At 46.2% G+C, this 26014-nt stretch overlaps 1 protein-coding gene and 1 pseudogene across 2 annotated transcripts; both read left to right on the top strand.

Annotated features, from left to right (window-relative positions):
• Positions 1-3281: 3281 nt before the first annotated feature.
• On the top strand, positions 3282-5132 carry LOC309963820 (putative protein SPATA31F2P; the record flags this gene model as incomplete). The annotated part of the gene is given in 5 exon segments (XM_082842352.1): positions 3282-3567; positions 3570-4432; positions 4436-4979; positions 4982-5029; positions 5032-5132. Coding segments are annotated over 5 exon segments (1779 nt in total). The 5' UTR covers positions 3282-3344.
• A 19625-nt stretch (positions 5133-24757) lies between these two features.
• LOC309963759 (small ribosomal subunit protein eS12-like) lies at positions 24758-25677 on the top strand (annotated as a pseudogene). The gene has a single exon. The product of its transcript is annotated as a small ribosomal subunit protein eS12-like (transcript).
• The last annotated feature ends 337 nt before the right edge of the window (positions 25678-26014 follow it).

Below are 26014 nucleotides of genomic sequence, written 5' to 3'. Positions count from 1 at the left end.
GTAACATCAAAGTTCTCCATTCCCAAGCCATACCAGACTCTGCTGTCCCTAAACTCATGTGTGCTTCGCACATATATTTCCAGTACAGGTGGAGGAGCTTATAGAGGTTCCTCTGTCCCAGCCACTCTTCCTCAGTTTTTGGGGGATGGGTGACCAGACAACTGTTGCGAAGGAAGAGCCAAGCTGTCAGGCTGGTGGAGGGTGTGGAGAATGAAGACAAAGTGGGAGCACAGACACTGCCTGTGAGCGGCACCTTCAGTCCTTACAGACAACCAGACACCCTCATCTACAGACTGAATCACCAGTGAGCTTCCCTAGACAGGTAAAGGTCTTTGACACCACACCTGCCTTGTGAAACAGGAGGGCTTTGTGATACAGTCTGGTGGCCTGGTTCTGTCATCTGTGAGGCGGAGGCCACAAGGCATAGCACTGGGAGTCATCAGGCACCAGGACCCTGAATGCCTACATATAGGGATGGTTGGTCTCCTTATGCTAATGAGGTTTAGACCATGCTGAGCCTGACTTCTCTTCTGTGGGATTTGGGGTATCCCTTATATACCTATGGCTCCATCTTCATTATTATCCTAATTATCTGGCAGGTGAAAAAGAGTTACCATGGATTAACACTGGCACCTAAAAGGAGCTGCTGCCTGGTAGGGAAACACGATGACCATGGCTGAACCAAGCAAGCCTCAGATAAGATACATTCAATTACTCTTTATAGTAATTCTCTTTCTCAGAGCCTAGAAATAATTCTTTGCCAGGCCATCCCTGCAGTGTACTCTAATTGAAAAATCAAGAATCTCTCTATCGGGCTTGGGTTGAGTCCTAGGTAAAATGGAATCCACCTCACTGGATCTCTTCTGACCTCCCAAAATGGGGGATTTTTCTGATTGGTGGACTTAGTAAGCAACAGCCCTTGGCTGAGAACCACTAACCATTTAATCAGTTCCATTATTCCTCCTGTGTCACACAAAGTCCCCTGAAAATATTGTCCTGGGAAAGGGGACAGGAGGTATGGAATGTGGAGAGCCCTGAAGTAAGCACACAATAAATAGAAAAATGAAATATTCAGGTGAAAGGGTGGAGTACAGGAAGGCAATATAGGACAGTGTATAACATACAGACAAATATATAGAAACAGACTGGGAAATGTATATTTCCTTTGTTTCACTTTAGACATGAAAAAGAAAATCGTGTCTCAGCTTCACACTCTCTTTGACTTTTAAGCGTCACCGGAAAGTCAGACAAAGGGCTAGAGATGCAGCATCAAGAGGTAAAGTCCCAGTCTCTGCTCTGACTCCCCTCCACTGTGGGTGAGATTCCCATGAACCCTGTCCCTCGATGACCCCTGGTGCCAGGAGCCAGGTGCTCTAACCACTGAAGGCTTCAGTTCTCCAAGTTGACAAAATCTGCCAGAAAACTGTTTTGGGTGGGAAATCAGAGTCTGGGAATGTTCCAAAATTCTCTACCTTACCCCTGGGAATGAAGAGTGAGGAAGCAGGGAAGAAGTCCTTAATTGTGTCATTTACTAGTTCTATGTTTACTAGTTTCCACTTCCCTGTGGAAGTCACTTCATCTTTCAGTCTTGTTACCATGAAATGGGCATCTGCCGATCCTGCCTCACTCACAGTGTAGTTGTGAAGATCAAATGAGAGCAGGTCCAGGAGAGCACATACCTGGTTGAGTGGTACACAGACGTGCCTCACAGCACTAACTGTTGGGGTTTGCAGTCTCCTCTCATTCAGAGGCCTTCAGCTTCCTATAGGATGTCCCTGGGTCCACTCAGGCTCCATGTAACACTGTCACCTGGTTTCTCAGCTAGGAGACTTTCCCAGGTAGAAGCTGAAAAGCCATGGGAGCTGCTCTCTGTCATGAAAAGGTGATCTCCTGCTCTTTGCAGTCTCCCAACTCCCAGCCTGGTCTGTGATCATTTCTGTGCTTGGCCTGGGCCAGGGTTGGGGAGAAGGACAGTGGCTGAGAGGGAGCCAGACAGTGGAGCCTGGAGCACTGGTTGAGAGCGTTGCCAGGGCAGAGGGGGATCAGATATTTCAGGAGAGGAGTTTCCTAGTTCTGCTCTGTGCTAGGCTCACAGTGGCCCTGGAATTCAGAATTTCACTAGTGCATAGTTCATAAAAGACTCTACATGGGTTTGCACTCAGCCACAAGACAAGTTTTACAGTCAGGAGGATGGATAATTGAGTGAATAATTTTCATATTCTCTTTACAGCTACACCCTTTCAAGGGCAGCCCCCTGGACCCTGCTGACATTACCTCCTCTGGTTCTGTCTTCAGCGGGGCCAGTTCCTGGGACAGCCTTCAGACAGGAGCTTGTCATATATTATACCCTTCTTCTCTAGATCTCTAGAGAATGGGGATGGACTCTCAAGAGATGTTGTGTACACCCTTTAATCCCCAGGACACAGAATTCCCAAAAGGATCTCCTTTTCTACAGTTTAGAAATACTGAATACCAGGCTGCGGCCTAAGCCCAAAAAGAGAATGACTCCAGGTTCTACCTGGTGATGTTCCTGGTGCTGCCCCATCAGCTAACCATTGGCTCCCCCATCTACCTGGTTCCTTCTCCTAGTTCAGCTTCTCAACACAGGTCAGCAGGGAACTCACCCACCTCCCAGTCTCTCAAGGCCCTGTGCTCCCAGCTGTTGTCTGAGACCTCGCCCAGTAAGCCCCAGGCCCTCAGCCCAGCCCACCATAACTTGCCAAATGGCATTTCCCGAGGAAAAAAAAAAAAAAAAAAGCACATGAGTAAACACCCAGCGGATGCAGGCCTCAGGGTTTACAGGACTAGGGGAGGGCAGGCACAATCTCCAGGCCACACACTTGCGAAGAGGCAGATGTCACTCCATCAGTAACAAACAGTTGCCATGTTTCCCTCCCAGCCGGGGCTGGCTTCCTCAGGAGGGAGTGTGCAGCAGCTCCTGTGTGCAGATTCCTGCTGCCAAACCTGCGATGCCATGGCTCTGGAGATTCAGCAGGTGGTGGTGGGTGAGAACACCCTGATCTCCCCCACTTCAAGGAGGCTGTCACAGGGCTGCTCTTACCTAGAGATTTTGTCCACGTCTAAAGTGTCTTCTGAGCAGAGACTGGAGCATCGTTCCCCACTCTCCAAAGACCTTTCACTTCCATCTGCAAACTTCACAGTGTCGGAGAAATCCTTAACCCAGTCATCTGCCCAGTCAACAGGTGCAGCTAGCATCCATGATTACTGTGCTGAACACCTCAAGCTAAGGCAGGGATTTCAAGTACCAGAGGTGCCCAGGGGCCCAGAGACTATGTTTTTCTTCAAGGTTTGAGGAAACTAAGGTTTCAGTGAACCTGCAGGAGATGATGCAGAGCAACCCCAACCTTGTCTATGGGAACCAAGGCCAGCAGCCCTTGAATTCTCAGGTCTCTCTGCGGACCCTGAACCGAGAAGTCACAGCCCTGACACATGCTATGGCCTTACATGTGGTCACTGTCCTCCCTGCCCACCTGTTATTCCTCAGTACTGAAGTCCGGAGGCTTCTTGAGGTACATGTAAAAGGACTGATGCACTTCCAGAGGTGGGGCTCCCCAGACGTGTGGAAGAGTCCCTGAGGCAGCTTATACCAGATCCGCCATTATTTTACCACCCTGTACGTAACCAACCAGACTCTTTCATCCAGAATGATACTTCTCAGTTCTCTACTGAGAAATTTGGGACCGTTTCATACCAGAACTGGGGTTCACGTATGGCCGGCCAGCCCAGCCAGGCCTTCTGGGTTTCTAAGTGGTCCATTATGGACCCAGAACAAAGACACTACTACCAGCAAATCCCAGACAATATGGCTCTAGCCTTGCCCTCTCCAGCCCTTAAAGAATTAAGTGGCCTTTATCTAATGCCTGGGCAACAGGCTAACGACTCAGTGGGCCATGTGCAGCCGAAATATAGCCAGCTATTCTGTGGCCTCCCTTCTCTGCACAGTGAGTCCCGGGTTGACACTTTCTTGGGTTCTCAAGGCCTCTCCACGAACGGGAGCATGTCCAAGCCCCCCTTGAAGCATCCTTTTCTCTTCAAGGAGCTCTCCTTCCTCCTTCTGATGCCTAAAACTCCACTCCAGTCAGCTCCACCCTCTTCTCCATCTTCCCCAAATTGGATTGCTCCAACTGAGCACCAACAAGCTCAGATCAATATCCCGTTTCTGACCCTGGATGAGTGTGAAGCCTTGGAGTGGCACCTGCTGCAGAGGCAGCTCCAGCTTCAGTGGGGCTTGCCAGATGTTTTCCAGAGAAATCAGCACACCCAGAGCCCCATGCAGTATAAGCCCTGTGACAAAGCCCAGTCTTCTGAGACTGTGACAACTTCCTGGCCAGGGCAGCCCATCTCAGTCCTCACAAGGGAACTACTCTTGTTCCCAGAGCATGCCAGGAGGCTGCTGGAATTCCACCTCCAGTGACAGTTGATTCACCATCGCCGGGGCCTGCCCCAGAAGATCCAGCAGTCCATCCATTTGCTCCTGTCCCCTGCTGACGAGCAGACTCTCTCCTGGAGCAGCACAGCCCTAGACAATGTGGACGTCCCCCACCCTACAGCTCTAGAGGGCACTGGTGTTGGCAACCCATTCCCCGCCGTCAAGGACCCAGGGTCAGTCCCTATGCCGCACTTGTCTGACCAGGCCAAGGCAATATTGCAGAGCTACATCGACTCCAAACGTGGGCAGATTCACCAGGGCAAGGTTCCTGTCTGCGTATGTGGCTCCTGGGAGTGCAGAATTCCTGGGGTCCTGGAAGTGGCTCCCTTTACCTGCACCCCAGAAAGCAAGCCCCTAGAACTACAGGCAGCAAATGATCCAGACAAACAACAGAAAATTACACCCTGGATGCCGACGGCCCTTGAGCAGCCGCAGCAAACCTCACCAGGTGCTAACACTGAACACCCTAAGCTGCCCCAAGCCCTGTCTGAGGGAGCCACTGAGACACTGGAGACAGCTTTACGGCACAGGATCTGGCCTTCTTGTCAGGGATGCCTGCTCTTTACCATGTGGCTCTCTCACGGCCATGGCCCCAGCAATCACTTCCCAAGCTGTGAAAACAGAGATGTGCCTGGCCTGTCGAATTTCCAGGAGAACCTCTGACTCAGGTGACCTTACCTGAAGAGCAGGGTCTAAGTCCTGGGCCAGGCTTTCAAGATGCCAACGAGACTTGTGCAGACATTGCAGGTGAATTCCAGGCTGAAGTGCAGAGGGAAGGAATAATCAAGATGGTGCCTCTAGAAAGCCAGTCAGAGCCTGCGAAGCCATACTCACTCGGGGAACCCACCTTGGCCAAACTAAATTTCCATCTGAGAAAGAAGATCCTAGAGATACAACTGGGAATTCCCCTAAAGGCAAGGGAGCCCTGGGAACAAACTGTAGCAATGCCAGAGAACATATGGACACAGGAGTCTCTTGGGAGTCTAAACAACCACGGAAAAACACTGCTCCAGGAGCTCCCCATCCCACCAGATATGCCACGTGCCCTGGATCCAGAATGGCTCCACCTCAAACAACAACTGGCCACTGAGTTAAAGGCAGTGCATCAGAAACAGAAACAACCCAGGTCCAGGGCAGTACCCCATGATTCTGTCCACTGGGCCTCCAAGATCTCACAACCCAGTGGGGACATGACAGAGACCCAGGCACTTTGTGTTCAGCTGGAGGCCAGTGTGAACAACCCCAGCCTAGAGGAGCCCCAAAGCCCTGACAAGAGCAAGGACTCAGCCCAAGACCCCACACTGGCAGAAAAGAGAGAGAAGCCAGGCAAACCCAAAATGACAGGGGACCACGGAGAAGGGGATGCCGGGTTTGCAGTCTCTTCCACAAGAGAAAAAAGCCACTCTGCTGAAGCCCAGAGGCCAGAAGGGATGCTTCTGAACGGGACACCCTGCAGCCCCTGGCAACAGAGACATCGCTATCACCTTGGTTCTCCCTGCCAGCACAGTCCCCAGCATCACCCTCAGCTTAAATTCCCAGAGATAACTCCTGGAGTCCCTGGGGGGAAAGACTCTGAGAAGAATGACCTGCAAGACAGTCAAGCCAAGCTCAATGTCATCCTCAAACCAGAAAGCGTTCCTGAGAATGTCCAGCCTGTGGTGCCCCAGGCATCATAGGGCCAGCCTTTCCTGGGCCAACTCATTCCAGGTAAGCCATTGCAGGGCCAAACTTTACAAGGTCATGTTTTGCAGGGGCAGATGATGCCAGGCTATACTCACAAGAGGCCCAGCCTTCCAGAATCTGGCTTGAGAAATAAGATGAAATCTTTTCTACACTGTATTAACCCCAAAACCAAAGGCAAAGGGCATGAGGAATCCATGTCCTCCCCATGTGAGAAAGTGGCTAACACAAGAAAAGAAAATGTAGCAAAGAGACTGGCTCCAGCCAAAAGTCCCAAGGGGCGAACTAAGACAGAGGAGACAAGAGGGGACCCAAAGGCCCAATTTCTGCCTACTGAGAAGCAGGTGGGCCTGGCCTTCTTGGATGGTCCCCATTCCCCAGACAGTAAGCTCCGGCACCGCTCCCACTCCCATCAACTCCACTCTGCCTCAGTCCTGGGCATCCCCCGCCGCTGCCCTCGGCACTGTCCACGAGTGGCTTGTGCCATCCAACCAGGGGACCCGCCCTCACTCTCACCTCTCACCTCAGATGGAAACATTGGTCTGCTCAAGAAGACCCAGTGCATTCGAAAGACTCTGTAGTCTCCTCAACGTCTGCATCCCTTGAAGAGGACTGCTACTGTCATTTTCATTAATGTACAGGTGGGCAGAGTGCCACCCAAAATATACTCTATATCTCTAAGCAGAGAGATGTCTGTCTGCTCCTCCTCTCTACTGTGGTGTGTTCAAGGAAGGCATAAGGGAGGTAAATGTCCTTTTTATCTAGGGAAGGAGTTTTAACTCACACTTAAGCTGGGTCGCACTCCACACAACAACACCCCCTCCCCGGACTGTGGATAAAGGAACTGGAGCAGAGAAGGAAGGCCCTTGTCTAAGGTACACTGAAGGTAAAGGTCAGGCTTGACTTCTATTATGGCGACCTTGGGCCCAGAGGAGCCATGTGGACATGAGGATAGTACTGTCAAGAAGGAGTGGCCAGGAATCCCACAGGCAAAATTCACTGATGACTTCTATATATGCCCACAATCTGGAGGGGAGTGCCAGTCTTCCAACCTTGAGGAGGCGCTTTGTTTACCAACAGCATGTAGCTAATATGACTAACGTCAAAAGCAAATGGTAGAATCTCCCCTCTCTGCTCTCTGTTGGTTATTCATTAGATCTTTCTGGAGAACTCACCTAGGAGGCTGCTGTAGCTCTCTTGCCTATATCCCACTTCCACTGCCTAACAGCTGCATGGAATGAATGACACCTGGAATGAAGATCACAGTAGGACATGGAGAGGGGCTTCTCCCCCACCCCCAAGGGTAGGCAGGGACAGAAGCAGAGAGGAAGACCATGTAGATGGGGGTCTGTGTCCCTGAGATAGAAGCTGACATGTTCCTGGGACTTCCCTGGTGGTCCAGTGGGTAAGACTCCAGGCTTCCAATGCAGGGGGCCCAGGTTCAATCCCTGGTTGGGGAAGTAGATCCCGCATGCTGCAAGTAAGAGTCTGCATGCCGCAACTAAGAAGTCCGCATGCCACAACTAAGAAACCCGCATACTGCCACGAAGATCCCGTGTGCTGCGACTAAGATCCAGAATAGCCAAAATAAATAAATATTTTTTTTAAAAAGAAGCTGACATGTTCCTGAAGAAGGTATGATAAGAGAAAAGGCTGGTTTGCTATGTACTCAAAAGAAGTTGAGCCAGGAAGCCAACCCAATACCCAAGTGCTTTTAGAGCATGGAGAGGAATAAACTGAGTTTTAGTCTGTTGTCCATCGTGTGATGAAAAGAAGTGAGTTGAGCCTTATTGTCCAAAGGAAATGCAAATTAATTCAAAATTTCTGAACACTCGCCCCCCACCCAACAAATCTGTTTCCCAATGTCAGGGATTGGTGTAACTATAAATCCATGTTTTTGCTCAGCCCAAACATGAAGTCAGTCACTGTGTTCTAATCTCGATATATCTCAATTTTGCCCCCTTTCTCCTGTGTTTACTGCCTCTGCTTGTTAGGTTTCTCATCCATAGGTATCTCACTCTTGCCTGAGTAATACAATAGTGTGTTATAACCCCAGGACTTAGGATAGCGGCTGGTGCATAATAATACCTTAATAGTACTTGAATCCAAAGTCAGGGCTGGGGAGGCAGACAAATCATTACATTCGTATGATGAGTGCTATGGAATAGGGAATACTGCCACAGGATTACTGGGGTACTCAGCTGATAAGGACCCCAGAAGGGTCACAATAAAAAGAACCTTGATTACGCTGTACACCTTAAACTTATACAGTGCCGAATGTCAATTATATCTCAAAACTGGAAGAAAGGGGAATTCCCTGGTGGTCCAGTGGTTAGGACTCCGCACTTGCACTGCACAGGGCACAGGTTCAATCCTTGGTCAGGGAACTAAGATCCCACAAGCCGCTCGGCGTGGCCGAAAAAAAACTGGAAGAAAAAAACTTAAAAAAAAAAAAAACCTTGAGGGCTTCCCTGGTGGCACAGTGGTTGAGAGTCCGCCTGCCGATGCAGGGGACACGAGTTCGTGCCCTGTTCCGGGAGGATTCCACATGCCGCAGAGCGGCTGGGCCCGTGAGCCATGGCCACTGAGCCTGCGCGTCCAGAGCCTGTGCTCCGCAACGGGAGAGGCCACAACAGTGAGAGGCCCGCGTACCGCAAAAAAAAAAAAAAAAAACTTGAGATGTGTCTTATATTCAATTAAAATATTTGCTTACTTACTATATGCAAGGTACTACAGTAAACACAACAAAGACACAGGACTTACACCACAGAGCTCATGATTTGATGTGATAGACAGTCTCACCTGCCCAAATTGTCTAATCAACATAAATACTTGAATGTCCAAAATTCACCTCTATAGAACAGTGAACTCCTGATTCCCTATTCCAACCATCATCTAATTACACATACATGCTCCAGTCACAGTATTCACAACATCAGTTAATAGCAACTCCATCTTTCCAGTTCTGAACAAAAACACTGGTGTCATCCTTCACATTTTTTTTCTAACCATCCACATCCAATCCATCCTGTTGTCTCTACCTTATGAAATGAATTCAGAACATGACCACTTCTCACTCTCTCTGCTGCTATGATTACTGCAGTATTATCATGACTAATCTCCCAGCTTCTGCCTGAGACCGTACTTCCAACAGTCTTTTCTCAACAAAGAAGCTTGATGGTCCTCAGGGAAGGTCCTGGCTATAGATGATTAGATAGAAAGATAGATTACATCATGATGATGATGATGATGATGAAGAAATGGAGGAAGGGGTGAGGGAGGGGAGGGGAAAAATGAGGGGGAGGGGAGTGGGAGGAGAAGAATTAGGAGAATAAGAATAAGATAGATAGATAGATAAATGGAGATGTAAAACCATGAGACTGGATAAGATCGCCAAGGCAATGACTGCAAATGAAAAACAGATCTAGGACCAGGCTTTGGGACACCCCAACATTAAGAAATTGGAGAAAAAAGTGGGAACCAATAAGCAGAGACTGAGAAGTAGTAGCCAGTGAGGTAGGAGGAGAACCAGGAGAGTGTGGCATACTGGAAGCCAAGAGAGGAACGTGTTTCAAGAAGAAAGTGGTCAGCTGCATGAAAAGTTGCCAATCTGCCAAGTAAGATGAGGACTCAGAGTTGATTATTAGATTTAACAACATAGAGATCATTCATAGCCTTGAGAAGACTAGACTAAGGTCAGAGACGGGGGCAAAGGCATAACTGGAGTGGATCCAAGACAGAGAGGAAGAGCAACTGGTGATAGCAAGTGTAATCAACTGCTTTAGGGAGTTTTGTTCCACAGAGGTGCAGAAAAATGAGGAGATAGAATCAAGAGGGCTTTTTTTTTTTTTTTTTGCGGTACGCGGGCCTCTCACAGCTGTGGCCTCCCCCGTCGCGGAGCCCAGGCTCTGGACGCACAGACCCAGCGGCCATGGCTCAAGGGCCCAGCCGCTCCGCGGCATGCGGGATCCTCCCGGACCGGGGCACGAACCCACGTCCCCCGCATCGGCAGGCAGACTCTCAACCACTGTGCCACCAGGGAAGCCCCAAGAGGGCTTTTTAAAGGTAGGAGATATAGCTTGTTGGATGTTGATGGAAAAGAACCAGTCAAGAGGAATAAACTGATGATGCAGGAGAGAAAGGGGGAACTGCTAGAGCAATGTCATGGTGCAGAAGTAACAGAATAGGAGTGAGTCCCCAGGTTCAGGGGTTGGCCTTGGCTAAAATCAGTAATCAGTAATGAGGAGGGACTTTGTGTATCATGAAAAGAACGGTTTCCCTACAATTAAGAGAACAGGGCAGGGGCTTCCCTGGTGGCGCAGTGGTTGAGAGTCCGCCTGCCAATGCAGGGGACACGGGTTCGTGCCCTGGTCCAGGAGGATCCCACATGCCGTGGAGCGGCTGGGCCCGTGAGCTATGGCCACTGAGCCTGCGCGTCCAGAGCCTGTGCTCCACAACAGGAGAGGCCACAGCAGCGAGAGGCCCGAGTAGTGCAAAAAAAAAAAAAAAAAAAAAAAAGAGAACAGGGCAAATACCTAAAGGGGTGAATGAGGAACTGGGAAGGATCGTGGCTGGGGGGAGGGCTGATACAGAGAGCCAAAGCCAGAGATGAAGAGGAATGCTGGAAGTTACCATGGCAAGAGGTTTTTTAGGGCCTAAGAAGTCAGTAGCAGCATGTGAGCGCAGGTGGGCAAAAAAAAAAATAGTTGAAGTTGGTGATCACATGTGTGAAGAGGGTGGTCTTGGAATATAGGGGGAGAGATGTCAGAAAAAGCTCTAGATGCACAGAGCATGAAGAGGATGGGGCTTGAGACTGAGAAAAAGGGCAGGTGTGGCATCCTAGTGTTCATCCAGAGACTGGGGATGTCTGAGGGTAGGAGGAGAGAACTGGGAAGCAGAAAGACAAAGAGGCTGCCCTGAGTGATGGCAGGGACCTCTGTTTTGGACACCTCATTTCTCTCAGAAGGTGGCACGTCTGCATTTCCACCTTCTGACCTACCACAGAGGAGCCAAAAGCTGCAGGAAGGGCAGGAAGTGCTGTAGCTTCCTCGTGCTGTGGTATGGGGGACTGTGGGATGCCCCTGCCTCACTGATTCCTAAGGAAATCCAGGATGGCTCAACATACCGTCAAACCAGGACGTGGGGCACGACTCTTCCCCTGATAGGACCCAGCACTTAGCACAATGTGTCCTGCTAGCAGGATGCAGAAAAGCCAGGATGCGAAGAAGCATGACTGTGTCCCTCCTCTGAAGGGTGATTCTGTGCCTAACAGATGGGAGCTCAGGCCCTGCTGTGGCCCCCCAAGGTGAGGAGGCATAAGGCCCAGGCCTGCTGAGCCACACCCTCCAGTGTTTTCCTAAAGCATCCCCAAAGATCATAGGGGGTCCTGTGGCAGGCACATCCTCCATGCCTGCTGAGAGCTGGGCAGAGAGCCACAGAGCAAGGAGAGGAGAGGGAGGCCCGGAATGAAGGGAATTGACTCAGAAGGGTCACAGCAGCATCACGTGGGAAGCTGAGGTTAATGTGCACACATCCTGGCTTAGGTGGAGCGGGTCCTTCCCATGTATCCCACCTACCACGTGCCGGCATTGGCTTATGCTGCTGACCAAGTTTTGCAACAAAGGGCTAGGGGCACAGAGATGAGCTGGAACCAAGACCTTCAGGATTCTCAGTTCTCAGCAAAATCAAGAGCTGAGAGAAGACAGAGTCAGAGCCTATGATTCATGCAGGATGTTGTAGAAGGATGAAGCCTTGCTCATCCCATCCTATAACCCTAGCACAAGCCCCACCTTCCAGCTCCCCCTTGGCTCAAGAAGTAAAATCAGAATGAAAACTCTCACAGCAGGGCACAAAATCAGGTATTCACTGCTCCAGAATTGCTGGTAGATGCTAGGGATATAGCAATGCTTGCTTGGGAACTTTGGAGCTCGCCTCTGCCCTCTGAGATACCATACTGTCGTGGCGAATGGCTCTGACCTTCTGGAGCCCTTCTCCTGGGCTCTGCAGAGAGCATTTCAGAATTCTACAGAGAGCATTTCAGAATTCTACAGAGAGCATTTCAGGCAACCGAGTGCCTGCAGTGCGGGAGAATGGCTTCTCCACAAAATCACTTCTCTTGTTAAACACCAAGTCCCAGCAAATAGGGACCGTGGCTGCTTTGTTACTGTACCTCCTCACTGCAGCCCACGCAGGGAGGGCAACAACCACAGGATGCGCACAGGAGTAAACCCCAAGGCGCTGCTGCTTCCTGCACCTGTGAGAGGGGCTGAGCCTCTGCTCCTCACCATTCACCCAAACCTGCTGCCCCACCTGCTCCACGGCACAGGCCTGGGCTGTCACAGAATGAAGGACAAGAGTGGTTCCTGTGTCTACGGCAGGGACAGGAAATAAGGGAGGACAGCCGTGAGGGTGTGTGGGGATGTGAGGAATGAGCACTGGCAGGCCTGTAAGGTGCTGGGGGACGCAGAGGACCAGATGCCTAACGGGGCTTGTGGAGGACTGTCCATTCCCATGCGCACAGACAGTGAGGCCAGGACCCTGAATACTTGATCTGGATGAGAGCGTGGGGAGGAAAGAGGGGGCCTGAAGGAGAGCTCTGTTTCCAGAAGGAGGGGTGCATGCTGCCAATTGCCCCCCTTTCCCGCCTTGTCCCCCTCCTCCACTGTAACTTCTCTGGGTCCACAGCCGGGCAAAGAGCATATCGGGGGCTTTCCAGAGTGTAGCATTCCCAAGGTCAAGCCCCACACAGAGGCCTCAGGGGCAGGGCCCTGGGCAGGCAGCCGGACACATGGGAATCCAGAGAGTGGGAAGGGAAAGGAAGCCAATCTCTTGCAGTAAATAGTGCTGGCAGCTGGGGCGCATCAGGGGAGAGAGTTAGGGGAAAGTGAGAGGCCAGAGCAGAGTCTCACACACAGTCAAAGACACATGCGCACAGACACCTAGCCACACAGACACATACACAGGAGGACATAAAGTCAACAATGCCACTCAGAAGCTAACTCAGAGTACCCAGAGACATGTTCAGGAAACACACCTACATAGACTCATGAATACCCTGAGTCAGACAGGCCCCAGCAGACTCTGGCACCACACACATGCAGACAGACACAGCCCATCTTGCAGGCCCAAAACACAAATGCATTCCCAATCCATCCTTCCCAGCCTTTCTCCCCAATACAACCAATAGGCCACCTCAGGCTAGGTCTGTTTATTCACCTCGAAACTCTGGTTTGTAATTTCTGTCCCATTGCCTGTCCTTTAATAAGGACAGTCTTGGATCCACGCACACACCCCTGGTCTCAACAACTTGGCTGTGTGCTTTTAAAGGAACGCCACGGTCAGCAAGTCAGTCCCCTGCCCTCTTCAGCAGCCCCGTCCTTCACCTACACTCCCATCCCTACCCCCAGGAGTGTCCCCAGTTTACCGCAGGCTCCTGACCCTCAGTCTCTCCGATGCAGCAGAAACAGAACCTAAAGGAAGAGTAAACCAGACAGACCTACTCTGTCAAAATCCCCCTCAGGAAACTGTGAAGAACCAGCTCCTGACTCGTCAGGAAGGAGCCCTTGATACAGGGCATGACCACATGTGTCGCTCTACCCCAAACTTCAACTGCAGTCCATGCCTTTCAACCCTAACCCTAACCTCAGCTCCAGCCCCATTCACAAACAACTCTAAAACCAATCCTTCAAGTGAGACCCTCAGAATAACTGTACCTCATAAAGGTAATGCTGCTGGGTATTACCCAAAAGATGTTTACATGGCCAGGTAAGTTCAGGATAGAAAACTGCGATGTTCCCTCTCCCCAGGAGCTAGATGCCTACTTCCCTCTAGTCGATCGCAGCTTCAGGGATCATAGGGCCATTTATAACTCTCAAGTGCAGAAGGCCAGAAAATGACCAAAACCTCTCATCTAAACCAGATCAATATCACACAATACGCATAAGGTTAAGTCCCTCTCCAGACCATCTCAGAAGCTTAAAACTGACCCCCAACACAACATTTATCTCCTTGACCCATTTTGATCCCAATTTTAAACTCAAACAGTACCCTACTCCAACCCTAACACAATCCTAATCGAAGATGCACTAGCCCTTTTTTTTCCTAAACATCGAGTTAGCTTTACTGAACAGTTCATGAATTGGGCAGCATCCCGTTTAGCAAGTAGAGGGGAGCTCTAAAAGGCTATAGAAAAAGAGAGGTTTTTAAGAGTATGACAAGGAAGTCAAAAACAAAAACAGATTATTTCAGGGTTAGGTAATCTATCTATAGGGGATGAAGGAGATCTATGTGCCAGGTTACCTCATCTTCCTTTGGGGGATGGAAAGGATTACCTCACTGGTGCGGACCAGAAATTCCCACACCGATCAGTTTGGATTACATTCTTGGAGAAGGCTGTAACTTCAATAAGGTCAGGTATTAAGTCTTCCTTTTAGCATAAGTGACTCCATTTTGGGCCTGTCATTTCTTTTTTAACAGGGAAATGGTGCCAGATCAACTCAGATAGGACACCCCTACTCCACCCACACTTCAGAGTGCTGGAGAAGAAAGCAGACTTTTATAGACCCTTTCAATTCTCACCATGTAGATAAGCAGATTCTCCAGCTACTATAGGTGAGATCTACAAGATGCACTAGCTCTTATCAACAGGAACCATAAACGCAATTCCAAATCCTACTTTAACATCACCGTGATTCCAGCCCTATGCTTACCACTACCTACCTCCAATCCGTAACCACTATGTCAGTGCTGTTCCAAGCATAGTCCTAACTCTAACCCTGTCCCTAGGTAGCCACACATTGAGTAATGTCTACAACTATGCTGGGCACACAAATATCACACACTTCTGAAGGTAATGGGTCATCTGCAGTCCAGGAAGCAGTAGCTTCCTCAGTAACAGCTGCACAGTCATCAGGGCAGCCGGTCCCTGGTGGGCTCAGTGCTCAGCTGGGAACCCAGGAGCACCAAGGCACCCAGGCCCTTTGACCCTTGTTACACATACAAGCGTACAGGGGCCCAGCTCACCCCAAGCCCTGTTCTAGCCCAGCTTCTGAGCTGAAATTCCTGCCATACCCCTCCCCGGCTCCTGCCTGCCAAGCTGGGAGCATCTATTGCCCTGAAAGCCCCACCAGGCAGGCACAAATGGGCCTGGGGCCTGGAGCTGAAGGCAATGTGGCCTCTTCCCAATGTGGGCAATTCCAGACTCCTGCAACACCCGCACCTAGGACCTCCACCCCGGAGCCAGGCCCAGGTGCCCGTCCTAAAGAGGTAGTGGGTCTGCCGACACTGGGGGTGAGTAGGGGTGGATTAGCACACCTCCTCTCCCAGGCTCCAGGGTCTCAATCTGGCGTTAGGGTGTGTTCACTCTGCACTCATCAGCAGACGTAAAGCTGAAGTGAGCCACGTGCACCTCCCTCACCTCTCACCCTCGGCACCAGGACCTCTGGTGTAGCAGTCCTCTGTACCTCGGCCACCGCAGAGCTTGTCAAACACTACCTAGGCTCTCTCGAGCGTTCACACCAAGCCAAAGCCTTCACCCAACAGACTGGAACACTTAGGTGGATACTCACAGGTCAGATGTGTAGCCATCCGAGTCTCTGCGTCCCCTTCCTTACCGTCTACATCCAGGCTGGCCTGAGGACAAGAGAGGGGCTTGGTTCAGGGCTGCAAGCTCCAGACCCCTACAGCAAACTTAAGGTTCGGGTGGGACTGTGAGGTGAGATGAGCCCAAGCCAGCAACCGAGGGCAGAGGAATGGCTGGATGACAGACCTGGGGCCCCAGATAAGGAGAAGGATAACAACTCCTCTCACCATCACAGGTCCTTTCCTGGGGGCTGCATCTACATCTAAGCTCCACTTCCTTCCAGGTTCTCTTGGTGCCTCCCTCTCATGCCCCCACCTCCACCCCATAGGCTCAGACACCTGCACCCTAGTGTATGGCAGGGATTTCCTGTCATCCTCCTGCTCTGAGAGTAGCTATTTCCAGCCCTGACTTTATGTCCAGCCAGGTTTCTACCTCCGGCAAAGTCCCCACTCTTTCCTTCCCTTCCTTTAGGGCCCCTAACTTAGGTTCTAAGCCCCAGGAGCAAGTAAGGAGGTCCCAATGCCTCCAGTATGGAACATCTCCCTGAGGCCGGTCTACCACTACAGGGTCAAGTTCAGAGGTAGGGACTTAGGGTAGATCCTAGGAAGAGCTTCCCAAATTGAGGAAAGGCAGTTGAGGATGGGACCTAAAGCGGCTGTGGACACCATCTAACAAACAAGAGGCCCTCATGATGGCATAAACAAGGGGAATGGGGCAGTATGTCCTGGGAGAGAAAGGGAACCTAAGATTTTAGAAGAGGAAACATCTTAGTCCCCAACTCTTCCCTGTCATGTTCTCCCTCATTCCACAAGCTGTGCCAGGGCAGAAAGTCCTCCCCTCAGGAAGATTGGGGGTACATCATCCCAGCTTCCTCTTCCCCCAGACCACCTTTGTTCCCTTCCACTGGCTCTGAGCCCATCTGGAATTTGGGATGGGGAGCCAAATAGGCCCAGGTGGCTCTCCCAGCCCCACCCTACCAAATTCTTGGAAGTACCTGGACAGCTTGGTAAAAATACAGATAAATATATACAGCTTGGTAAAAAATACAGATCCTTTGGCCCTATTCTGAGATTCTGTTTAAGATGGTCTGGGGTGGTGCCTCTAATTCTGTATTTTTAATAAGCTCCCTGAGTGATTCTGAAGTGCAGCCAAGTTTGGAAACAGTGTAAACAATCTAATATGATATGACTCTGGAATCATAGACATGTCCCCCCAAGTCCATGCTATCCCACCTCTCTGGGAACTCTTCAGAGATAGGCTGCTCACTACTTACTTAGCCACTTCCACAAAAGGTAGGGCAGGTGTGGAAGGGGAGATTTTAGAGATGGGAATTAAAAGCTTTCTCATGCCAGGATTTGCCAGAAGACCAGGTAAAAGACGCAAGAAATCTTATCTCCTTGTTTTTTCCCGGTCCTGTTCCAGGAATGCCAGCCAACTTGCCAACTGGGGCACTCCCTGCCCTGCTTAAGGTCTCAGCCTGTTGTAAAACCGCAGACTCAAGATCTCAATGATCTCTCTTCAAATTCACTCAGGTTCCAGCCCCTCTGTTCTGTGGGCCTTGGGAAGGCCCATACCACATCCTCATCCCCATCCCAACAATATCCCCATCTCCAATCCCCATCCCCTCTGCATCCCAACCTTCCCCAACAGCAACACCCCTATTATGGGCACAATCTTTCTATCACTATCTTGTACCTGGCCCATGCTGTCCTGACTGCATCCCTCCCAATCTCTCCTCTCTGTATCTCCCTATGGTCTCGTATTTCCATAAAGCTGGGGTAAGCCTGGTGGCGAGGGGCACACTGGGTTTAGCACTCTGGGAACCAGATGGATTTTCCAGTCCTAACCTGGTGATCACAACTCTGAGGTTCTACACTGGTTTTAAACATAGATTCTAAGTCAGGACCTGATAATCCTCACACACTACACTCCAGCATAAATTCCAAATGGAGGGCTTCCCTGGTGGCACAGTGGTTAAGAATCCACCTGCCAATGCAGGGGACACAGGTTCAAGCCCTGGTCCAGGAAGATCCCACATGCTGCAGAGCAACTAAGCCTGTGCGCCACAACAACTGAGCCTGCACTCTAAAGCCCACGAGCCACAACTACTTAGCCCGCGTGCCACAACTATTGAAGCCTGTGTACCTAGAGCCCATGCTCTGCAACAAAAGAAGCCACCACAATGAGAAGCCCATGCACCACAACAAAGAGTAGCCCCTGCTTGCTGCAACTAAAGAAAGCCTGCACAGCAACAAAGACCCAATGAAGCCAAAAATAAATAAATAAATAAGTGTTTAAAAATTCCAAATGGATAAAAGATTTAAAATGTTAGAAATTAAATACAGAAATGACAGCATGAAAAATGTCAGACTAGAAAGCTCTAGGGTCAGTCCCTCCACCGAAGCAACCACTGAGCTGAAAAGAGCAATTGGAATCACCTATTTCAGAATTCTGGAACCTAACTGAGCACATAACAATCAGGGGAGTGCTTGATGAAGGCAGAGGATGTTGATCTTTCATAAGAGAACGTCATGCATGAACTAGCTACTAGTCAATGCTGTAGGGACGGCAGCCCACATTCCCGGAGTGGCTGGCTGGTGGCAGAGAACCTTGTCCTCCAAATATTGGGGGTTTTACATTTCGGTTGGTCTGGGGGTTCCCGGAGAGATAGGTGCAGAAGCTTGCCTTGGTTTTAGCCCTCTTGGGCTGCAGTAGCTTCCACAGTGGCATATATCAGAATATTTAAGGGGACATAACTCTTTTGTGGGAGAGGGGGAGAGAAATCTTTATCAGGTCATTGGCTGACCACAGAAGTAAGAGAACAGAAACCTCAGGGACCACACACAACAAAGAATACATTTGGCAAAACTTATTTGGAAAAGTCAAAATGGACAGCTACAGCCCTCAACAAGTAAATATCTGAAACCCCTAAGGAGTGGAAGAATCAGATTTCCAAAGACACCACATTTTAATACTCAGAATGTATAGTTCTCAACAAAAAATTAACAAAGCATACAAAGAAACAGGGAAGTATGACCCATTCACAGGAAAAAAAAGAATTTGACAAAAATCATTCCTAAGGAAGCCCACACATTGGACATATTAGATGAAGACTTTAAATTAACTGTCTTAAATATGCTCAAAGAGCTGAAGGAAACCATGGGCAAACAACTAAATTCTAGAGCCAAAAATACAATAACCAAAGTGAAAAAATTCACTGAGGGAGTTCAACAACAAATTTGAGAAGGCAGAAGAAAGAATCAGCATACTTGAAGATAAGGCAATTAAAGTTATTGAGTCTGAGGAGCAGGATAAAAAGATAAAGAAAAACGAACAAAGTCTGAGAGACCTATGGGATATCATCTAACATACTCACCACAGGAGTCCCATGAGAGAGAGAACAGAGCATAAAAAAATTTTTTGAAGAAATAATGGCTGAAAACATCCCAAATCTGATGAAGGCATGAATATACATACTCACAAAGTTCAAAAAATTCTAAGCAGAATAAACTCAAAGAGATCCATACCAAAACACATTATAGTCAATTTGTTGAAACCCAAAGATAATCTTGAAATTTTGAAAGCAGAAGAGAGAAGTGACTCACTACATACAAGGTATTCTCAGTAATATTAACAGTTGATTTCTTCTCTGAAACTATGGAGGCCAGATAGCAGTGGGATGATATATTTAAAATCTTGAAAGAAAAAACTATCAAACAAGAATTCTGTATCTGGAAAAACCATCCTTCAAAAATTAAGGAAAAATTAAGACATTTCCAGATAAACAAAAGTACAGGAAGTTCATTACCAGTAGAATTGCCTATGAGAAATGCTAAAGGGAATCCTTCAGGATGAAAGGACAGGACAATAAATGGTAACTTGAAGCAATACAAAAAAATAAAGACCTCTGGCAAAGGTAACCACATAGGTAAATATAAAAGATAGTATATTATATTTTTGGTTTATAACTCCTCTTTTTTTCCTTTGAGAATTAAAAGGCATAAATAATAACTATAAATTGATGTTAATGGGTACACAATATATAAAGATGTAATCTGTGACAATAACTATATAAAGGAGGTAGAACTAAGATGTATAGGAGCAGAGTACTATTTGTTTGTACTATTGGAACAAAGTTGGTATTATTCAAACTAGATTATAAGTTTAAGATGTTAATTTCAATCTCCAAGCTAACTACTAAGAAAATAACTTAAAAATATACAGAAAAGGAAAAAGAAGGGAATCAAAATGGTACACTAAAAAAATCAACTGAATACAAAGAAAGGCAGTAATGGAGGAAATGAGGAACAAAATCATATAAGACATACAGAAAACAAATAGCTAATTGACAGAAATAAATCCTTCCTTATAAGTGATTTAAATAAATGAGTCACGAGTATGAAATGTACAGTGTCAATATAATCAATAATTATGTAATATTTTGTATGGTGACAGATGGTATCTAGACTTATTGTGGTGATCATTTTGAAATGTATAGAAATAGTTCCTGCACCAGGAACTAACATAGTGTTGTAGGTCAGTTGTAATTCAAAAACAAACTCATAGAAAAAGAGACTGGATTTGTGGTTACCAGAGGTGGGGGTGTGGGAAGGGGGGATTGGATGAGGGTATTCAAAAGGTACAAAATTTCAGTTATATTAATTATGTTGTACATCACATAACTGCATAACACTACTATATGTTGTATATGAAAGTTGTTAAGAGTAAATCCTAAGAGTCCTCATCACAAAGAAAAAAATTTTTTTCTATTTCTTTAATTTTGTATCTATATGAGATGATGGGTATCCAGTAAACTATTTGTGGTAATTGTTTCATGATGTATGTAAGTCAAATCATTATGCTGTACACCTTAAACTTATACAGTGCTGTATGTCAATTATATCTCAATGAAACTGGAAGAAAAAATAAACAACATGAAAAAATAAAGTAAATGAGTTCAACTCTCTAATTAAAAGGCAGAGATTATCAGAATGGATAAAAAAAAAGCATGATCCATCTATATGCTGTCTACAAGAGACTAACTTGAGATACAAATACAGAGCTTTAAAGTAAAAGGATGGAAAACAATATCCCATGCAACTAGTGACAAAAAGAGAGCTGTGGTAGCTATATTACTGTCAGACAAAATACACTTTTTGTCAAAAAAGGTTATAAGGGATCAAAAGGACATTGTATATTGATAAACTGTTTGATACAGCAAGATACAATAATTATAAACAACTGACAGCCAAGCCTCATAATATATAAAGCAAAAATTGACAGAATCAAAGAGGAGAGTTGACAGTTCTACAATAATAGTTTTAGAATTTAATATCTCACTTTCAATAATGGATAGACTAACCAGACAGAAGATCAAGAAGGAAATAAGAGAACTTGAGCAACACTATAAATGAATTAGACCTAATAGATATACACACCAAAAACACTCTGCCCAACAACAGGAGAATACGTATTCTTCTGAAGTTCCCATGGAACGTTCTCTAGGACAGACGATATGATAGGCCACAAAACAAGTCTAAATAAAATTTTAAGACTGAAATCATACAGAGTATCTTTTCTGATCACAATAGAATAAAACTAGATATCAGTAACAAAAGGAAAAGTGAAAAATTCAGAAATATATGGAAATTGAACAACACACTCAAACAATGCATCAAAGAAGAAATCACAAGGCAAATTAGAAAATACTCTGAGACAAATGAAAACAAAAACATAATATACCAAAACTTTTGAGATCCAGTGAAAGCAGTGCTAACAGGAAAATTTATAGCTGTAAATGTTTACATTTTAAAAAGATTTCAGGGACTTCCCTGGTGGTCCAGTGGTAAAGAATCCACCTTACAATGCAGGGGACACGGGTTCAATCCCTGGTCAGGAAACTAAGATCCCACATGCCACAGGGCAACTAAGCCCATGTGCCACAACTACTGAGCTTGTGCACCTCAATGAGAGAGTCCATGTGCCACAAACCACAGAGCCCACATGCTCTGGACCCCAAGTGCCATAACTACAGAGCCCACGTGCCCTGCACACCACAACCAGAGAGAGAAAACCCACACACCACAACTAGAGAGAAGCCTGCGCACTGCAATGAAGAGCCCAAGCCGCAACAAAAAGATCCCGCACGCCTCAGCAAAGACCCTGTGTGCCACAACTAAGACCCAATGCAGCCAAATAAATAAATAAATAAATAAATAAAAAGATTTCAAATCAATAACCTAACTGTACACTTTAAGAGATTAGAAAAAGTCAATAAAACCAAACCCAAAAATAGCAGAAAGAAGGAACTAATACAGATTAAAGCAGAGACAAATGAAATGGAGACTACAAAAAATAGAGAAAAATAAACAAAACAAAAAGATGGTTCTTTGACAAGGTCGACAAAACTGACACAATTGAGGTTAGACTGACTAAGGAAAAAGAAAGAAGATTCAAATTAGTAAAATCAGAAATGAAACTGGGAGCATTACTACAATTTCATAGACATGAAAAGTGTTATGAGAGGATACTATGAACAACTGTACATCAACAAATTGGGTAATCTAGATGAAATGGATAAAGTCCAGAAACACAAAAATTATCCAAACTTACTCAAGAATAAATAGAAAATCTAAATAGATCTATAACAAGTAAGGAGATTCAATCAGTAATGAAAACATCCCAACAAAGAAAAACCCAGGACCAGATGACTTCACTAGTGAATTCTACCAAATATTTTTTTTCTTCCAAACATTTAAAGAAGAATTAGCATCAATCCTTCTCAAACTCTTCCAAAAAATTGAAGAGGAGGAAACATTCCCTAACTCATTTTATGAGGGCAGCATTACCCTGATACCAAAGCCAGACAAGGACACTACAAGAAAATAAAAGTACAGGTCAATATCCCTGATGAACATGGATGTAAAAAGTCTCAACAAAATACTAGCAAACCAAAGTCAACAGCAGATTAAAAGAGTCATACATGGCGATCAAGTGAGATTTATTCCAGTGATATGAGGATGGTTCAACATCCACAAATCAATCAATGTGATACACCACATTAACAAATTGAAGAATAAAAATCATATGATCATCTCAATAGATGAAGAAAAAGCATTTGACAAGTTTTAACACCCATTTATGATAAAAACTCTCAATAAAGTGGGTATAGAAGGAACGCACTTCAACATAGTAAAAGCCATGTATGACAAGCCTTCAGCTAACATCATACTCAAATGTGAAAAGCTGAAAGCTTTTCTCATATGATTAAGAACAAAAGACGAGTGTTTATTATCACCACTTCTATTTGACTTAGGACTAGAAGTCTTAGCCAGAGCAATTAGGCAAGAAAACTTATATATGTACATAAAATCCCAAACACTTCACCAAAAAACTGTTAGAACTAAGAAACAAATTCAGTAAATTTGCAGAATACAAAATCAACATACAAAAATCAGTTGCATTTCTATACACTAACAGCAAACTATCTGGAAACAAATTAAGAAACAATCCGATTTACAACAGCATCAATAACAATAAAATACTTAGGAATAAATTTAACCAAGGAGGTGAAAGACCTATACACTGAAAACTATAAGACACTGATGAAAGAAATTGAAGACACAAATAACTGGAAGGATATCCTGTGCTCTTGGATTGGCATATTAATATTGCTAAAATGTCCATAACTACCCAAAGTGATCTACAAATTCAATGCAATCACTATCAAAATTCCAATTGCATTTTTTCATAGAAACAGAAAAAATTCTAAAATTCATGTAAAACCACAAATAGCCAGAGTAATTTTGAGAAAGAAAAGTCAAGGGGCTTCCCTGGTGGCGCAGTGGTTAAGAATCAGCCGGCCAATGCAGGGGACATGGGTTCAAGCCCTGGCCCAGGAAGATCCCACATGCCACGGAGCAACCAAGCCCATGCGCCACAACTACTGAGCCTGTGCTCTAAAGCTCGCGTGCCACAACTACAGAGCCCACATGCCACACTACCGAAGCCCACACGCCTAGAGCCCATGCTCTGCAACAAGAGAAGCCACTGCAATGAGAAGCCCACACACTGCAACAAAGAGTAGCCCCCACTCACCACAACCAGAGAAAGCCCAAACACAGCAACAAAGACCCAATGCAGCCAAAAATAAACATTAATTAATTAATTAGTTTAAAAAAAAAAGAAAAACCAAGCTGGAGGCATCATGCTTCCTGATTTCAAACTATATTACTAAGCTACAGTAATCAAAACAGTATGGTACTGGCATGAAAACAGACACATAGACCAGTGGAATAGATTACAGAGCCCAGAAATAAACCCATGCATATACGGTCAACCAATCTTTGAAAGGGGATCAAGAGCACAAAATGGGGAAAGGATAGTCTTTTCAAAAAGTGGTGTTGGGGCTTCCCTGGTGGCGCAGTGGTTAGGAATCCGCCTGCCAATGCAGGGGACACGGGTTCAATCCCTGGTCCAGGAAGATTCTACATGCTGTGGAGCAACTAAGCCCGTGAGCCACAACTACTGAGCCTGCATGCCACACCTACTAAAGCCCACATGCCTAGAGCCCATGCTCTGCAACAAGAGAAGCCACTGCAATGAGAAGCCTGTGCACTGCAACAAAGAGCAGCCCCTGTTCACTGCAACTAGACAAAGCCCATGCACAGCAATGAAGACCCAACTCAGCCAAAAATTAAATAAATTAAATAAATTAAGAAAAAAAATGGTGTTGGAAAAAAATGGATAGTTACATGTACAAGATTGATACTGGACCCCTACTGTACACCACTCACAAAAATTCAAATTAAAAACTTAAATGTAAGACCTGAAACCATAAAACTCCTAGAAGAAAACACAGAAGAAAATCTCCTTGGCATCAGTCTTGGCAATGATATTTTTGGATATGATAACAAAGGCAGAAATAAACAAGTAGGAGTACATCAAACTAAAAAGCTTCTGTATACTCTTTCCCTGCCTCCGCTGAGTAACTCAGAGGTGGAGGTTGGGGTACATTCAAGATTCAGTTCCACCCATTACCCACCACCATGGCCGAGGAAGGCACTGGTGCTGGAGGTGCAATGGACGTTAATACTGTTTTGCAAGAGGTGCTGAAGATCACCCTCATCCGCAATGGCCTAGCACATGGAATTTGCAAAGCTGCAAAGTGTTAGACCAGTGCCAAGCCCATCTTTGGGTGCCTGCATCCAACTGTGATGAGCCTGTATAAGTCAAGTTGGTGGAGGTCCCCCATGCTAAACATCAAATCAACCTAATTAAGGTTGATGACAGCAAGGAACTAGGGGAGTGGGTAGGACTCTGTAAAACTGACAGAGAGGGAAAACCCTGTCAAGCGGCTGGTTGCAGTTGTGTGGTGGTTAAGGACTATGGCAAAGATTCTCAGGTCAAGGATGTCATCAAGAAGTACTTCAAATGCAAGAAATGAACAAATTAAAGACTTGGCTCTTTAAAATAAATAAATAAATAAGCAAGTTTCTACACAGCAAAAGAAACAATCAACAAAAAGAAAAGGCAACCTAGGGACAGAGGAAATAGGAGAAAATATTTACAAACCATATATCTGATAAGGGGTTAATACCTAAAATATATAAGGAACTCCTACAACTCAATAGCAAAACAAACAAAAAAATCTGACTAAAAACTGGGAAAATGACCTGAATAGATAGTTTTCCAAAGAAGACATTCAAACAGCAAATGGGTACATGAAAAGATGCTCAACATCAATAATCATCAGGGAAATGCAAATCAATACCACAGAGATATCACATCACACCTGTTAGGATAGCTATTATCAAAAAGATAAGGGATAAGAAACGCTGGAAAAGGTGTGGAGAAACTGGGAACACTTTTGCATTGTTGGTGAGAATGTATATTTGTACAGCCATAATGGAAAACAGTATGGAAGTTCCTCAAAAAATTAAAAAAGAAATACCATATGATCCAGCAATCCCACTTCTGGGCATATATCCAAAGGAAATGAAATCACTACCTCAAAGTGATATACTCCCTTGTTCCTTGCATCATTATTCACAAGAGCCAAGATATGGAAATAACCTAAGTGTCTGTTAATATAATAGATGAATGGATAAAGAAGATGTGAGATATATATATATATACACACTATAGAATATTATGCAGCCATAAGAAAAAGAAGGAAACCCTGCCATTTGTGACAACATGGATGAACCTGGAGGGCATTATGCTAAGTGAAATAAGTCAGAGAAACACAAATACTGTATGGTATCACTTACATGTGGAATAAAAAAAAAGGTCCAAACACATAG

The sequence above is a fragment of the Leucopleurus acutus genome (assembly GCF_964270905.1).
Source record: "Leucopleurus acutus genome assembly, chromosome: 7".
Lineage (NCBI taxonomy): Eukaryota > Metazoa > Chordata > Mammalia > Artiodactyla > Delphinidae > Leucopleurus > Leucopleurus acutus.
The sequence above is the reverse complement of the archived record's forward strand: the minus strand, read 5'-3'. Positions and strand labels throughout refer to the sequence as shown.